Below are 18401 nucleotides of genomic sequence, written 5' to 3' on the forward strand. Positions count from 1 at the left end.
AGGGATAAGAAAAAGGGGGAGGAGAGAGATAAGAAAAAGGGGGAGGAGAGAGATAAGAAAAAGGGGGAGGAGAGAGATAAGAAAAAGGGGGAGGAGAGAGGGATAAGAAAAAGGAGGAGGAGAGAGAGATAAGAAAAAGGGGGAGGAGAGAGATAAGAAAAAGGGGGAGGAGAGAGGGATAAGAAAAAGGGGGAGGAGAGAGATAAGAAAAAGGGGGAGGAGAGAGGGATAAGAAAAAGGGGAGAAAGAAACAGAAAAAGAGACGCCAAACAAACAAAAAGAAAAACTTCACATAACAACTGAAATTACTTTTTTTTTTTTTAACTTTTAAATTTTATTTTATTTTCAAAGTTTAAGAAATTGGATAATGATAAAACTTTTAAAATGGTCAAATTCTTTCAAGACATTCAAAAGGGATGGGGGAAAGGAATTAGTAATATTATAAAAACTTTTGTTTTTTTTCTTTTTTAGAGATTTTTTTTCAATTTTTTTTTTTAAAGATTTTGTGATCAACAATTTTATTAATACATTTAAAAAAAAATGGTGCATGTAGTTTTGTTTTATGAAAAAAAAATAAAAAAGAATGTAAATTTATATAGACTAAATCATTTTGCTCTCTTAGAAATGTTTCTGAAACGATTAGGTTGCTTTATATATTATAACACAATATGCAATATATCATAAAATGAAGTGTGCTGGAGACAGAATATATGAAAGACAGAAAGGAAAAATAATTAAACACAGGAAAGAAATTAAATTAGAAATGTACCAGTTTTGTTCAGATCAACAATTTCTTTACAGTGTTTAACCATTTTTCTCTTCATATTATATATATATATATATATATATATATATACACACACACACACACTTGGGTAGCATTTTTTTCTTTTAAGCTTATTCTTTGAATAACACAAACAATTCACATCTACTCATTCTGGTTTGGATCCTTTCGAACTTTCTAATTAACTTTCTTGAAAGAACTGGCTGATGTAGCTGCCATAATCAATGTAAGCCCAAACATTTTCAAATCAATCTAGACTCATCATCAACGATGAATAACCAACTGATTTTCGAATATTTATAGAAGTGTTATATATATATATATATATATATATATATATATATATATATATATATAATAATTCCCTTGTTATTAAATAGGTTAAATTAATCCTGGCACGGTTAGAGACATTTACGGATGTTATTACTGTTATTGAAAACCAAAACACTTCTATAAATAATCCATAATCAGTTCAGGTTGTTTATCCCTGACGATGTATCCAGGCAGATTCGAAAAGTACTTGGTCCTAGAGTGATTACAGCAACTACATCAGCCAGTTTTTACCTGAAGCAAGGATTTTAATAAAGAAGGTTGCAAAGGATCCCAACCAGATTGAGCAGACGTGAAATGTCTACTCAATCTACGAAATAAATATCATTAGTTATCATTTCAAAACCAGAAGATGCATTTAATTCACATAAGTTTTTATTCATTTTTTTTTATGAAGTATGTCTTACACGCGTTTCGTTGAATAACGGAAAACCACTAAACAACTCCTGTACGTGTAAAGACGTACTTCATAATAAAAGAAAAGGATAACTCATGAGTGTGAATTAAGTACATCTTCTAATTTTGGAATGACAACTAATGCTCTGTAAGTGAAATTCACTTTCATTGAGCTTAATATTTGTTACAATTAGAAATATTATTTAATACAATATATACCCCAATAATATATATATATATATATATATATATATATATATATATATAAAAGAAAGAGTTGATCATTGGTTTCTTGACGTCTCCTTGAGAATATTAATCTATTTTTTTAAATCTTTTTAAAATATTGATTTTAGTTAAAAAAAAAACAAAAAAAAAAAACAGCAGGTCATCATATAACGAGTTATATACATTTCATTAAATAACGGATACTATAATTTATCAAACTTTACTCAAACAATCCCATCAAGCCCTGCGCACGGTGTTTGCAATTGGTGCTGGTGGTTTCAGCGGCAGTCTCATGTGTGAACGTATGTGCAATTGCGGGTTTATAGGACAGCTCTACCCATTTAAGGCATGCACGTTAAAAAAAAAAAAGAAAAGTGGCCTCCGAATAATTTTTTTTTTTTTTTTTGATGTTTTAGTTCATGTTTGGGATTGTTTTACAAAAAGGTGCTATTTTAAAATTTTATTAATTCATAAAATAGAGCAAATCTTATAAATCTTTATATATATATATATATATATATATATATATATATATATAAAATGGAAATTTATTTCTGACTTTATATTTTACGCTATGTATTAAGCCGTTTTCTTTTGTTGTTAATGCTGTTGTGAGCACGACAGACATTACTAAACAGGCGATTATTTCAGCCGCAGAATTCAAAAAGAAGCAAACGATACCACAAGTTTGTACACCTTTCACTGAATATCCGACTCGTTCGTCAAGTGGTCCAACATACCACTCTTTTTAGACTTTTGAGGCACAGGTTTGAATCCTGTAAGAGTCATATTTTTCACTTTGCTCCTTTTCCAGCCCTGCGGACTAAACAATCGCTTGTCTAGTAATATTATCCGCCCAGACAATAGCGAAATGCAAAAGAAAAAAAAAAAAAAAAAACTTTATATAAGAATCTTGTAGAAGGATTACAAAAAAAAAAAAAAAAAAAAAAAAAAATGGACAACCGCGAATATAGAAGACAGAATCAAGTATTAAACATTTGCTATTCCGTTTTTTTTTAATAATAATATTAGAAACTTTATCACGGTATGAAAGTTATCAACACCCTCCCATGAATCACCTCCACCCCAATGAGATTCTAGGTTTTTTTCCCTTAAAAAAAAAAAATAAAATAAAAATTAAAAAAAAAGATAAAATAAAGGCGATTACATGTGTATACCTTTCTGAAAAACTTGTCAGAAAAAAAAAACAAAAAAAACTTAAAATTTAGCATGGAGAGTTCAGTTTTGTATATAAATTTCATGTAAAACGATCGCATTTTCTAAATGTTAAATTTATACGCGAGACTGACCCGTCACTTTCTGTTTTTTTTTTTTTTTTTTGCTTCTTTATTCCAAGATTTTCAGGATGTTCACACCTAATTGCCTAAAAATAATTTCTTTTTTCTTTTTTTTTGCAACGGAGGGAGGAGGAGATTCATTGAAGCGTGTTAATCTACAATCATACTAAAACCTACTTTGGTAAGGTCCTATAAATAAAGGACCAAAATATAAGTGACATGCTTTTGATTTGAATCTGTTTAAATTTTGTGGCTGTCCACATACACACACAATTTGTTAAAAAAAAAAAAAAAAACTTGAATGCCTCACTTTTTTTTTTTTTTTTTTTTTTTTACCAATAAGCCTTCGTTCGGCGGCCATTTTGCTTGTTGGATGCTATTAAGAATCCACGAAACCAGAGAGACCCTGTTATCTGTTTTTATATGAAGTTGACTCATTCAGATTTAGGTTGCAAATATCCAAATGAGAGTATGAAAAAAAAAAAAAAAAAAAAAAAAAAAAGGTCTGTTCTCCAAACATCATGAATGATTGCTTCTCTTATTCATTTTTTTTTTTGTGTGTGTGTGGGTGGGGGGATTATCACTTAACAGGTTTATATAATTTCGTTAATTTTTTGTTTTTCTTTTTATCAATCAATCGCTTTCAAAAAATTTTTTTTTCTTCTTCCAAATATAGAAGTAAAATTGTATAAATATCAAAAAAATCCCTATGCAAATCGACCTATCGACAATGTTAACCGTCTCGTCAGGAGTTCTATAATCGAACCCCTGATGGAACTTATCGAAATGTAGATCAATCCGCGTAGGGATTTTTCTGATGTCTATATAATTTTACTTATACAAGCTTTATATAGGTATTGAGCACTTTTGAAAATATATTGGTATTTTTAGTTCAATATATATATATTAGTTTTCTTCTATAGCGTCGAATGGTTCAGGGTTGCCTGACAAAGTCTCATTGATTGAAACAGATGGCTGTTTGTAGCGACCAAATGTAACTTTTTACTTTCAAATAAATAATAAAAAAATATTTTGCTCTTGTTATCGAGCACTATCTAGCAACCTCGCTGTATTCATTAGTCCCTACTTTTGAATATCTCAAACCTGAATTTTTATATATTTGTTTTCAGGTTATTATCAAGCGTTTCACATCCTGACTGAAAGTCAGATAGCCTAATGCACAATGCGAATCACAATCCTTTAGCTCTTCTTTCTACTTCCGGTTCGGTTTACACAGAACCGAAAATAGAAATTTCAACTACAGGATGGTGATTTTTGTCCACTTGGCAATCAGTCAAGACTTGGAAAGATCGGTAACGACCAACTAATAAACAAGCAATGTATTCATATACTATAAAAACTGTGTCTGGGAAGGCATTAAGCACTTTATATAAGTGCAAATCTGAAGCTGAGCTGGTTTCAGTGATTATATATATATATATATATATATATATATATATATATATAAACACATACACGGATTATTTAAAAACTTGTTTGTTGCATATTTCAGAACAAATCGCAGAGTTTAAAATGAATTCGTTTTGACCTCTATTCTTCGATTTGTTTTCATTTTGTGAATCGCTGATTTAAACAGACTTATGGATTTTACCATTTAAAAGGCCGTTACAAAATCCATTTCAATCATTAGCAACTTACAGAATGAAAAACAAATCAAAGAATTTTCATTCTGTGAATCACTGAGGATTTGAATGGATTTTTCAGAGCCTTTTAGATGGTATGAGTCAATCCACATCAATGAAACCATCGTAAGTCTCTGAAACATGTAACATAATAGTTTCTTAAATAATGTATATTTTTAGCTCTCACATTTGCGATCAATCACTTTTCAACACCATATATATATATATATATATATATATATATATATGAAAAGAATTTTTATGAAAAAATTTATGTAAAAAAATAATGACTAGAAAAAGAAGCCTTATTTAAATTTTAATTTTCGTTCTTATTTTTCTTTATCCAGTTGCAAAATTGAAACCAAGATCACACCACAAAACCGCATTTACTGACTGCAAGTGCAGATTGCCAGCAAGGAAGGGGGTGAGGAGAAAAAAGGGGGGGTTAGGGTTGAGGGTGGGTTTTTTCTTTTTTTTTATTATATTTTTTTCATCTTTTGAAAAGAGAGAGAGAGAGAAAAAGAACCATTAAATAGGTAAGAATAATTAAAAAAAAAACAAAATAAAATAAAAAACAATGTTAACACTGAATTCTGACGTCATTAGTCATACATCCCAGGTAGGCAAATCTTACAAGATGAGATCAACAGAGATGTTCACGGCTGGATAAACCCCACCTTCTCACTTCCATCATAAAATATAATAGTAAATAAAATAAAAATAAAAAATAGAAAAAAAAAAAAAAAGTATCAACTCCCACCAAAAAAAAGTTTTTAATTTCTTTGGTTTAGGAGGGCAGAAATGAGGGGGTGAGTCCAGCAGTATTTCGTTCCCCTGCATGATAGTGGTCGACTCCAGCCCGCAAGAGTTTAACACGGCCTTGACGGAGAGAGGAAGACGGCCAAACTAGCCACCGTTTCCCTTACGCTTTCTCCTTGTTGTTGGTGCTGACCGCATCTCTTCGCGGAGGCATACGCTCATTCAACTTGTCCAAACTCTTGGCTTCATCGAAACCACTAATCTTATGAGTAGGAGAGAATCCACTGAGCGCTAAAGAGAGAAAAAGAGAGACAAGTTATGAGATGGAGAAAGAAAGACAAATATGCATACAATGGACAGCAAAAATATTAAAAAAAAAAAAAAAAAAAAAAAAAATGGAGAGACGAGTGAAAAAACAAAACGATACAATCAAGATTTCATCTTTTTGGATGAATAAATAAATATTCCTTAGAAATGAATAACAATGTTATTTTTAAAACTTTACAAAAATAAAAAAATAAAAATAAAACAATCTCTAAGGTCACCTTGTACATTAAAAAAAAAAAAAAAAAAAAAAAAAAAAAAAATGAAATCCAGTTTCTGAATTTTTGAGATGAGAATTAATTTTTTCCTATTTGGATTCTTCGGACTACTGTTCTCATCTTGAATTTTATTTTCACGTTTCTGTCGATGTAAGCCCTGGTTTTCTTCAGGTGTATCGTGTCAAACGCACAAGGACCAGTGGCATAGTGGATAGAATATTTGGTAAACTTCAGTTGTGAGTTACATTCTCCTAGAGGTTAAAGGTTCAATCCTAACTGTGGGCAACACTCAAAATACAATTGCGAATTACTCGGGACTTCTACCCAGTTATGGCTGACATAACAAGAGCTTAAATAAAGGAGTTTGTCTGAAATTCCATCCAAATTACAAAGTTTGGCAGAAACATTTCAGTGTTCCTCAAGGTACATCTGCAGAAGGTCGTAGGTTACATCGACCGAAACGTTGCGAAAATCACACACAAGATGAGACCAGTAGTCTGACGAATCCAAATAATATGAACGTGAGATCAACTTTCATTTTTCTTTCCTCTGTTTTCTCCCCCACTCTTATGTCTTATACCGGTCATATTTTGTAAAAAAAGTTATTTTCAATAAAAACAAAACAGAAATGAAGATCTCCTAAGTCACCTTATGAATTTTTTTTTTTTTTCTTACACAAAGGGGCCACCACTTATCAAGGCCCGGAGACCACTCGAGGATAAGGGTTATTGAGTGTAAAGTAGTCAATGGGATAATTTCTTAGTAATCGTTAGTAGTAGAATAGTAGGTAAATTGGATTATTTAGTAGGGCAGTTCATCAAGAATTTGTTTACTTTGGACTTGAAGACAACTAAATTGTCTAAATTTGAATTTTAAAAAATAACACAGAATAATCCTTTCACATTCAAAGATGAAATATTAAGAACTTCACCATTTGTATATTATTTAATTGGAATTCATTTATTGAGATGAGTATTATTTTTTAATTTATTTATTGCGAACTTATTATCCTCATCTTTATTAGTTGTTGCTTCGGCCAGCTATTCCTCTGACCTTCGTCAGGTGGTTACCGCGATGGGATAGGAACTCCGAATCTCCTAACTGCATCCTCAGCAATTACTGCCTTCCATAGTTGTCGTCTCACCACGTTTTGACCAAGTAAGCCAGCCAGAGGCTCATTTGGCCAAAAACATCATGAGACGAAAACAACTACAGAAGGCAGTAATCGCTGAGGATGCAGTTCGGAGATTCAAAGTTCCTATCCCGTCGCGGTAACCACCTGACGAAGGCCAGAGGAATAGTTGGCCGAAATGTCATGAAGCTTCATCATATTGTTGATTCGTCTTGTATATCCTTTATTTATTTATTTTTTACTGTTCCTCGCTACAAAATACGCTGGTACTATACTTCTCAAACGACGTGCATCAAGCTCTATGGCTATGACAGAACTGGAATTACGAACACAACAGATCATTTTTATGACGTCAATTTATTTCAGAAAATACCATACATGAATGAATCTTCAAAAATTATTACGAAATGCTAAGATCTGGGGCGGAGGTGGGGTGGGGGGTGGGTCTATACTATTGAGATGATAAAAGATGGAAGGAGAGAAAAAGATGGAAGGAGAGAAAAAGATGGAGGATTAGGTTGTAAAAAAAAAAGGAAAGATGGAGGATTAGGTTGTAAAAAAAAAAGGAAAGAGATGGAGGATTAGGTTGTAAAAAAAAAAAAAAAAGGAGAGAAAGAGATGGAGGATTAGGTTGTAAAAAAAAAAAAGGAGAGAAAGAGATGGAGGATTAGGTTGTAAAAAAAAAAAGGAAAGAGATGGAGGATTAGGTTGTAAAAGAAAAAAAAAAGGAGAGAAAGAGATGGAGGATTAGGTTGTAAAAAAAAAAAGGAAAGAGATGGAGGATTAGGTTGTAAAAAAAAAGGAAAGAGATGGAGGATTAGGTTGTAAAAAAAAAAGGAAAGAGATGGAGGATTAGGTTGTAAAAAAAAAAAAAAGGAGAGAAAGAGATGGAGGATTAGGTTGTAAAAAAAAAAGGAAAGAGATGGAGGATTAGGTTGTAAAAAAAAAAAAAAAGGAGAGAAAGAGATGGAGGATTAGGTTGTAAAAAAAAAGGAAAGAGATGGAGGATTAGGTTGTAAAAAAAAAGGAAAGAGATGGAGGATTAGGTTGTAAAAAAAAAAGGAAAGAGATGGAGGATTAGGTTGTAAAAAAAAAAAAAAGGAGAGAAAGAGATGGAGGATTAGGTTGTAAAAAAAAAAGGAAAGAGATGGAGGATTAGGTTGTAAAAAAAAAAAAAGGAGAGAAAGAGATGGAGGATTAGGTTGTAAAAAAAAAGGAAAGAGATGGAGGATTAGGTTGTAAAAAAAAAGGAAAGAGATGGAGGATTAGGTTGTAAAAAAAAAAAGGAAAGAGATGGAGGATTAGGTTGTAAAAAAAAAAAAAAGGAAAGAGATGGAGGATTAGGTTGTAAAAAAAAAAAAAGGAAAGAGATGGAGGATTAGGTTGTAAAAAAAAAAAAAAGGAGAGAAAGAGATGGAGGATTAGGTTGTAAAAAAAAAGGAAAGAGATGGAGGATTAGGTTGTAAAAAAAAAAAAAAAAGGAGAGCAAGAGATGGAGGATTAGGTTGTAAAAAAAAAGGAAAGAGATGGAGGATTAGGTTGTAAAAAAAAAGGAAAGAGATGGAGGATTAGGTTGTAAAAAAAAAGGAAAGAGATGGAGGATTAGGTTGTAAAAAAAAAAGGAGAGAAAGAGATGGAGGATTAGGTTGTAAAAAAAAAAAAGGAGAGAAAGAGATGGAGGATTAGGTTGTAAAAAAAAAAGGAAAGAGATGGAGGATTAGGTTGTAAAAAAAAAAAAAAGGAGAGATGGAGGATTAGGTTGTAAAAAAAAAAAAAAAGGAGAGAGATGGAGGATTAGGTTGTAAAAAAAAAAAAAGAGAGCAAGAGATGGAGGATTAGGTTGTAAAAAAAAAAAGGAAAGAGATGGAGGATTAGGTTGTAAAAAAAAAAGGAAAGAGATGGAGGATTAGGTTGTAAAAAAAAAAGGAAAGAGATGGAGGATTAGGTTGTAAAAAAAAAAAAAGGAGAGAAAGAGATGGAGGATTAGGTTGTAAAAAAAAAAAAAGGAGAGAAAGAGATGGAGGATTAGGTTGTAAAAAAAAAAGGAAATAGATGGAGGATTAGGTTGTAAAAAAAAAAAAAGGAGAGATGGAGGATTAGGTTGTAAAAAAAAAAAAAAAGGAGAGAAAGAGATGGAGGATTAGGTTGTAAAAAAAAAAGGAAAGAGATGGAGGATAAGGTTGTAAAAAAAAAAAGGAGAGAAAGAGATGGAGGATTAGGTTGTAAAAAAAAAAAGGAGAGAAAGAGATGGAGGATTAGGTTGTAAAAAAAAAAGGAAAGAGATGGAGGATTAGGTTGTAAAAAAAAAAGGAAAGAGATGGAGGATTAGGTTGTAAAAAAAAAGGAAAGAGATGGAGGATGAGGTTGTAAAAAAAAAAAGGAGAGAAAGAGATGGAGGATTAGGTTGTAAAAAAAAAAGGAGAGAAAGAGATGGAGGATTAGGTTGTAAAAAAAAAAAAGGAAAGAGATGGAGGATTAGGTTGTAAAAAAAAAAAGGAGAGAAAGAGATGGAGGATTAGGTTGTAAAAAAAAAAAGGAAAGAGATGGAGGATTAGGTTGTAAAAAAAAAAAGGAAAGAGATGGAGGATTAGGTTGTAAAAAAAAAGGAAAGAGATGGAGGATTAGGTTGTAAAAAAAAAGGAAAGAGATGGAGGATTAGGTTGTAAAAAAAAGGAAAGAGATGGAGGATTAGGTTGTAAAAAAAAAGGAAAGAGATGGAGGATTAGGTTGTAAAAAAAAAAAGGAAAGAGATGGAGGATTAGGTTGTAAAAAAAAAAGGAAAGAGATGGAGGATTAGGTTGTAAAAATAAAAAAAAAAAGGAGAGAAAGAGATGGAGGATTAGGTTGTAAAAAAAAATAAAAAAGGAGAGAAAGAGATGGAGGATTAGGTTGTAAAAAAAAAAGGAAAGAGATGGAGGATTAGGTTGTAAAAAAAAAAGGAGAGAAAGATATGGAGGATTAGGTTGTAAAAAAAAAAAAGGAGAGAAAGAGATGGAGGATTAGGTTGTAAAAAAAAAAGGAAAGAGATTGAGGATTAGGTTGTAAAAAAAAAAAAAGGAGAGAAAGAGATGGAGGATTAGGTTGTAAAAAAAAAGGAAAGAGATGGAGGATTAGGTTGTAAAAAAAAAGGAAAGAGATGGAGGATTAGGTTGTAAAAAAAAAAAGGAAAGAGATGGAGGATTAGGTTGTAAAAAAAAAAAAGGAGAGAAAGAGATGGAGGATTAGGTTGTAAAAAAAAAAGGAAAGAGATGGAGGATTAGGTTGTAAAAAAAAAGGAAAGAGATGGAGGATTAGGTTGTAAAAAAAAAGGAAAGAGATGGAGGATTAGGTTGTAAAAAAAAAGGATAGAGATGGAGGATTAGGTTGTAAAAAAAAAAGGAAAGAGATGGAGGATTAGGTTGTAAAAAAAAAAGGAGAGAAAGAGATGGAGGATTAGGTTGTAAAAAAAAAAGGAAAGAGATGGAGGATTAGGTTGTAAAAAAAAAAAGGAGAGAAAGAGATGGAGGATTAGGTTGTAAAAAAAAAAAGGAGAGAAAGAGATGGAGGATTAGGTTGTAAAAAAAAAAGGAAAGAGATGGAGGATTAGGTTGTAAAAAAAAAAGGAAAGAGATGGAGGATTAGGTTGTAAAAAAAAAAAGGAAAGAGATGGAGGATTAGGTTGTAAAAAAAAAAAGGAGAGAAAGAGATGGAGGATTAGGTTGTAAAAAAAAAAGGAAAGAGATGGAGGATTAGGTTGTAAAAAAAAAAGGAAAGAGATGGAGGATTAGGTTGTAAAAAAAAAAGGAAAGAGATGGAGGATTAGGTTGTAAAAAAAAAAAAAAGGAAAGAGATGGAGGATTAGGTTGTAAAAAAAAAAGGAAAGAGATTGAGGATTAGGTTGTAAAAAAAAAGGAAAGAGATTGAGGATTAGGTTGTAAAAAAAAAGGAAAGAGATTGAGGATTAGGTTGTAAAAAAAAAAGGAAAGAGATGGAGGATTAGGTTGTAAAAAAAAAAGGAAAGAGATGGAGGATTAGGTTGTAAAAAAAAAAGGAAAGAGATGGAGGATTAGGTTGTAAAAAAAAAGGAAAGAGATGGAGGATTAGGTTGTAAAAAAAAAGGAAAGAGATTGAGGATTAGGTTGTAAAAAAAAAAAGGAAAGAGATGGAGGATTAGGTTGTTAAAAAAAAGGAGAGAAAGAGATGGAGGATTAGGTTGTAAAAAAAAAAAGGAGAGAAAGAGATGGAGGATTAGGTTGTAAAAAAAAAAGGAGAGAAAGAGATGGAGGATTAGGTTGTAAAAAAAAAAAGGAGAGAAAGAGATGGAGGATTAGGTTGTAAAAAAAAAAGGAAAGAGATGGAGGATTAGGTTGTAAAAAAAAAAGGAAGAGAAAGAGATGGAGGATTAGGTTGTAAAAAAAAAGGAAAGAGATGGAGGATTAGGTTGTAAAAAAAAAAGGAGAGAAAGAGATGGAGGATTAGGTTGTAAAAAAAAAAGGAAAGAGATGGAGGATTAGGTTGTAAAAAAAAAAGGAGAAGAAAGAGATGGAGGATTAGGTTGTAAAAAAAAAAGGAAAGAGAAGGAGGATTAGGTTGTAAAAAAAAAAAGGAAAGAGATGGAGGATTAGGTTGTAAAAAAAAAGGAAAGAGATGGAGGATTAGGTTGTAAAAAAAAAGGAAAAGAGATGGAGGATTAGGTTGTAAAAAAAAAAAAAGGAGAGAAAGAGATGGAGGATTAGGTTGTAAAAAAAAAGAAAAGAGATGGAGGATTAGGTTGTAAAAAAAAAGGAAAGAGATGGAGGATTAGGTTGTAAAAAAAAAGGGATAGTTTAAAAAAAAGGAAAGAGATGAGGATTAGGTTGTAAAAAAAAAAAGGAGAGAAAGAGATGGAGTGATTAGGTTGTAAAAAAAAAAAAAGGAGAGAAAGAGATGGAGGATTAGGTTGTAAAAAAAAAGGAAAGAGATGGAGGATTAGGTTGTAAAAAAAAAGGAAAGAGATGGAGGATTAGGTTGTAAAAAAAAAGGAAAGAGATGGAGGATTAGGTTGTAAAAAAAAAAGGAAAGAGATGGAGGATTAGGTTGTAAAAAAAAAAAAGGAGAGAAAGAGATGGAGGATTAGGTTCTAAAAAAAAAAAAAAGGAGAGAAAGAGATGGAGGATTAGGTTGTAAAAAAAAAAGGAAAGAGATGGAGGATTAAGGTTGTAAAAAAAAAAAAAGGAGAGAAAGAGATGGAGGATTAGGTTGTAAAAAAAAAAAGGAAAGAGATGGAGGATTAGGTTGTAAAAAAAAAGGAAAGAGATGGAGGATTAGGTTGTAAAAAAAAAAAAAAAGGAGAGAAAGAGATGGAGGATTAGGTTGTAAAAAAAAAAAAGGAAAGAGATGGAGGATTAAGGTTGTAAAAAAAAAAAAAGGAGAGAAAGAGATGGAGGATTAGGTTGTAAAAAAAAAAAGGAAAGAGATGGAGGATTAGGTTGTAAAAAAAAAAGGAAAGAGATGGAGGATTAGGTTGTAAAAAAAAAAGGAAAGAGATTGAGGATTAGGTTGTAAAAAAAAAGGAAAGAGATGGAGGATTAGGTTGTAAAAAAAAAAAAAAGGAGAGAAAGAGATGGAGGATTAGGTTGTAAAAAAAAAAAGGAAAGAGATGGAGGATTAGGTTGTAAAAAAAAAAAAAAAAGGAGAGAAAGAGATGGAGGATTAGGTTGTAAAAAAAAAAAAGGAAAGAGATGGAGGATTAGGTTGTAAAAAAAAAAAGGAAAGAGATGGAGGATTAGGTTGTAAAAAAAAAAAAGGAGAGAAAGAGATGGAGGATTAGGTTGTAAAAAAAAAAGGAAAGAGATGGAGGATTAGGTTGTAAAAAAAAAAAAGGAAAGAGATGGAGGATTAGGTTGTAAAAAAAAAAAAAGGAAAGAGATGGAGGATTAGGTTGTAAAAAAAAAAAAAAAAGGATAGAAAGAGATGGAGGATTAGGTTGTAAAAAAAAAAAAAGGAAAGAGATGGAGGATTAGGTTGTAAACAAAAAAAAAAAAGAGAAAGAGATGGAGGATTAGGTTGTAAAAAAAAAAAGGAAAGAGATGGAGGATTAGGTTGTAAAAAAAAAAAAAGGAGAGAAAGAGATGGAGGATTAGGTTGTAAAAAAAAAAAAAAGGAGAGAAAGAGATGGAGGATTAGGTTGTAAAAAAAAGGGAAGAGATGGAGGATTAGGTTGTAAAAAAAAGGAAAGAGATGGAGGATTAGGTTGTAAAAAAAAAAAAAAGGAAAGAGATGGAGGATTAGGTTGTAAAAAAAAAAAAAAAGGAGAGAAAGAGATGGAGGATTATGTTGTAAAAAAAAAAAAAAAAAAACTCATTTAGGCTGAACTATTTAAAAAAAAAAAGATATATTTTTATATGCTGGGGTAATCCCACAAGACCTATTTAGATTTTAAATTCTTTGAAATTTAGCATTAAGTAAGAATGTCTGATGGAACTAAAAACTACTTATACATATCCATTTAAACGAAGAGAATGTCCAATGAAACTAAATAACATTTATAGATCATATTAATATACCTACTCTTATGCTTCACAAGTAATTTGGAGTAAAAATGAACTATCCGCACATCCCTCAAATTCTGTCAGCTTAAAAAAAATGGGTTGGGTTTGTTTTACTGTACACAGATTCGAAAAAGTTGTCAAAAAACAAATATATAACAAAGAAATGTTATCAAAGGCAAGATAAGTTACTTTTCTACCTAACTGGATATATTTTTCGTGTTTTTATTTAATGAAACATGTTTATTCAGCTTGAAAAACACAGTGTTTACCGATGTATTGGAAAATTCAAAATGGCGCCGACTCTCTGTTGAACACGGTAAGTTTGGGAAAATGAGTTTAAAATAAAAAAAAAAAATAAAATACTGTTAGAAACTCGCTCAATATGTTACTGTGACATCGGCTGACATATATTCGGTGGGTTTTTAACAATATTTCGTATAGTTTCATTTTTAACTCCTTTTCCCAAACTTACCGTGTTCAGAGTGTCGGGCGCCATTTTGAATTTTCCAATACATCAGTTAACACTGTATGTTTTTCGAGCTGAATAAACATGTTACATTGAATAAAAACACTAAAAAACTATCCAGTTAGGTAGAAAAGTAATTTATCTTGCCTTTGATAACATTTATTTATTTTTTTTTTTTTTTGACAACTTTTTCGAATCTATGTGTACAGTAATATAACCCCAAAATGTTTTATTTTTTAATTCGCTGAAATTTTATAGCAAGTGAAAATGTCTAATGAAACTAATACTTACATTCATCTAAACAAAGGTGAGCATTATATAAGGTCTGTTAAACAAGTAAGCAGGTGCCAAAAACTGAATTTAAGTAAACAAATGTTTTTTTTTAATTATATATATATGTACTTACGTAGTTCTTACACAATCGTACAACCCTCCCCAGCCTAACAAAAATATGTAACCGATAGCAAGAGCATATATTTATCAATTTATAAAAATTGAATTTCAAACTTTCAACAACACAAGTACCCATTCCGTCAAAAATAATTTTTAAAAAAAAATTCTTTTTCTTAAAACATTTTTTGTAAAAAAATTATTGAAGTTTTATCTGCAAATAATTTTTCAGCGCTTAAAAAAAAAAAAAAAAAAAAAGAAAAAAGAAAAAAAAAAGAAAAGAAAAAAAAAAGAGTTGATTAAATGTCACCTTTTTATACAAGAAATGAAAAATTTGAATTTTAACTGTAGTCTTTTTATTCATATTTTTTTCCATTTTTTTTTTTTAATTTTAAAAATAAAAAAAATTCATTAAAATTTCTTCTACTTTCCATTAAAATTTTTTTTTTGTTGAAAAAAAAAAAAAAAAAAAAAAAAAAAAAAAATTGAAGTGAGGGGGAGAGGGCTTAATTAAGCGCTACTTAAAATTTTTTTAATCTCAAGTTTCTATTTATTATTTGATGTTTTTTAAGGAAAACATTTTCTTTTTGCAGAAACTTTGTTGAAATTCTCTGCATTTTTAATTTTTATTAAACGGACCAAATACCCCTAATGTTTATTAGTAATCATTTCTTTTAAATAAAAAAAAATATTAAAACATAAAATTAAACGACATACAATGCACTAAACGAATTTAAAACTTATGCTTACAAAATCAACACAACAAACAGCTTTTGTGAAATTGTCAAATCAAGAGAGAACTTATTATAAAAACTTGTTTTAAGACTAATTAATGAAAAAAAAAAAATTTCCATTGTAAAAAAAAACAGCTTATTTTTATTTTTACTTGCTTTAAATGGAAACAAAGAAAAGTTTTATTTGCCTTTCAGGGTTAGTAATTAAAAAAAAAATTGGTTATCTGCCCCTAAAAAAAAATGTAAAATAAGTTCTCTCCTGAAATGACATTTTGTTACCCTAAAAATGAAAATAGCCAATACTTAATGGGAGAGGGCAACATACGTAAACCGAATTGCGAAGCTGAGAAAACAAACAAAACCAATTCTTTTTTTTTGTGTGTATTTACAGACGCTTGAATGATGCAGAATGTACAGGTCAACATTCGGGTGGCATATCAACCCTTTTTCAGGGTAGTTAACGCTGAATTTCAATGTATATCATTCAAGTTTTTAATATTTTTCAAAACAAGGCAACTTTGTCCATGTTTTTGTCCAGACTATTTTTGCTAGTCTGTCACAATCAAGTGGGAAATACTATTTTTGATAATCTGTCACAATCAAAATTTTTTTGCCAGTCTGTCACAATCAAATTTGAAATAACCTTTTCACTCGTGTTGTTGAAAGCACATTTTTGAGTCTATCATAAGCAAGTTTGACATAGCATTTTCACTGCTGCAGAGAATGAAAACATTTTTAAAAACGGCATATTTTTGCTTTTTTTTACATTTTCTAAATATAAACTAATTATCAGTTAAAAATATTACGAACAAAATATACATATTTCTGACTTAGAGCATTTATTATTAAAATGAAAGGAATTTTTACCAAAAACATTTTAAGGTTAATAATCTGTCAAAAAACTATAGGAACAAAATTTTGTGAATTACTACAAATATTAAAAGAAGCCATATTTTTAAAGAAGCGGACAAAATAAAGTTCCCTAAAAAAAAACAATTCAGTACTTACTGCCCAGAAACACAAACCATCCTCATCATTGGCTTAAGGATAATCTCTCTATCTCTCTCTCTATATATATATATATATTACATTCAAGGTCAGATTATTTTATGATTTAATAACAATTTTGAACAAAACGTTTACATATGTTTCTGGAATAGTCGGAGTCAATCAGAGTTAATTCACCCCCCCCCTCAGCCCTGATCAGATGTGATTGCTTGAGGCTCTAGAAACATATGCAAAAGTTAATTCATGTTATTTAGATTATTTCGACTACTGTTCTCATCTTGAGTGTCATTTTCACAACGTTTCGGCCGATGTAACTTCCGACTTTACTCAGGTCTATCTTGTTAGACTCAGGAATCTTTTTGTAGAACTTGAGGATTTTTTTTTTTTTTTTTAAAGTGTCACCCGTACTAAGGATTGAACCATCAACCTCCAGCAGAGTACAACATTTTTACAAGTGAATTTTACCACTATGATACATCTCAAAATTGTCACAAAATTTCTGATATTGTGATTAAATTATGGAATGATACAACCTTTATTTTTGACTTTCTTGATATATATATATAAACTTTTCCAATTTCATTACTCATAGATTTCAGAACTGAATCAATACAGCAGACTTTACAAAAAAAAAAAAAAAATCCTCACTATCTTTTTAGACAGAGGTTTATAACAATAACAAATGGATTTGGCGTACATCAGTTTCATGGCTTATTCAATCTTCAGAAATGCAAGATTGACACCCAAGAAAAGAGGAATAGTTAAAAAAAAAAAAAAAAAAAAAAAAAAAACAGCAATCCATATTATAAAAATTCAGAAACAAAAAAGTTTAGATTTTTTCAAAAGTCTAATTTCTATTCAATGACTGAAGCATTTCTGACGAAAAAGTAAGCCATGGAACTGAAGTAAACAAAAAAACAAAAAGTATTCATCATCGTTTAGATTATCACAAAATCAAATTTAGTAAATACAATATTAAAATGTTCACTATTTTAGACAAGCAAACAAACAAATCGGACAATTCAGTACTTACGACCCATATATCAGACACAAAGCATCCTTTTTTGTTAAAAGTAAAAATATATATATAAAGTCATTCCATAAGTTCTGCTGGATTCTAATTTTATGAAATTTAATACAAAATGCGTATGTCAAATGGAACTATATATATATATATATATATATATATATATATATATATATATATATTGATATTGCATTCGAGAAAAGCAGCAATGTTCTAAAATGTCTTGCGTAGTCTGTATTAGACGGACTTTGTTAACGGTGTCCACGAACTTGCTGATTTTAATACTCGAATTTTTAATCGACTTTTCATCGACTATATATTTTTTAACTCATCATCGCCATTTACTGTATATTTTATTTTTCACTTTTAATTCTAATTTTTGCTCCTTTGGACTTTTACTTCAACACCTGAAGATGATTCGTGGACGAATCGAAAGCACTCGTGACAGCAACAACTATGGAACTTTAATTAATATTTTGATTTTGATACAAAAAAGATTATACGGAAAATCGAAACATTAAAAAAAAAAAAAAAAAAGAATAATAAAGCAAAGTGTCTCCGTTGCATTTAATAATATTTGCTTGAATGAAAAAATGCTGCCTAAATATACCAATATATATATATGGACAATTACATTTTTTTTTTAATTGTAATAATAAAATGAAGTGACCCACCCCTTCCCCTGTTTTGTTTTTTATATCTAAAATTTACACAAGCAAATTTGCATCAGCAGCCATTTGAGCCACTTCTGGATGCATGTTTTTGGAAAATATGCATTCGTTTCCGTTCATTTTCAATAATTTTTACACCTTTTTCAGCTCAACAGTTTTTTTTTTACAAGAAGTTGGAGGAATTTTTGCTCTCACATAGAGACATACTACTACTGCCAGCCAGCTACTTACACCAGGAAGCCTTCTTTACAAAATTTCGTTGCAGCCACCATTTTTTTTTTTTTATATGTCTAAATTGATGTACCCATTTCAGGAATAAATGGACTTGGTATTTAGTTCTTTCCTACCTCAAAATATTGTAACATTAAAATCGGAAAGTGGCATTGAAAAAAAAAAAAAACAGTATTCCAGAGTATGAGCTCTCAGACTCTGCAAAAGATGTCTGTGCAGCCCCGTTGGCATTCCCCAGTGAGGGCACTTCAGGCGA

At 30.4% G+C, this 18401-nt stretch overlaps 1 protein-coding gene across 7 annotated transcripts in view; it reads right to left on the reverse strand.

Annotated features, from left to right (window-relative positions):
• Positions 1–5249: 5249 nt before the first annotated feature.
• The window catches only part of LOC145268614 (protein phosphatase 3 catalytic subunit alpha-like), a 435971-nt gene continuing 422819 nt past the window's right edge, over positions 5250–18401 (reverse strand). For 6 of the 7 annotated variants that reach the window (XM_080124087.1, XM_080124089.1, XM_080124086.1 and 3 more), the window contains one exon: positions 5431–5726. In XM_080124087.1, the coding sequence (XP_079980213.1) occupies positions 5599–5726 (128 nt within the window). In that variant the 3' untranslated portion in view covers positions 5431–5598. Of the gene's footprint in view, positions 5727–18401 lie in introns of all 7 variants that reach the window. The other variant, XM_080124090.1, reaches the window with a different exon arrangement.

This window comes from Euprymna scolopes, chromosome 44 (assembly GCF_053919585.1).
Source record: "Euprymna scolopes isolate OS-2025 chromosome 44, ASM5391958v1, whole genome shotgun sequence".
NCBI lineage: Eukaryota > Metazoa > Mollusca > Cephalopoda > Sepiida > Sepiolidae > Euprymna > Euprymna scolopes.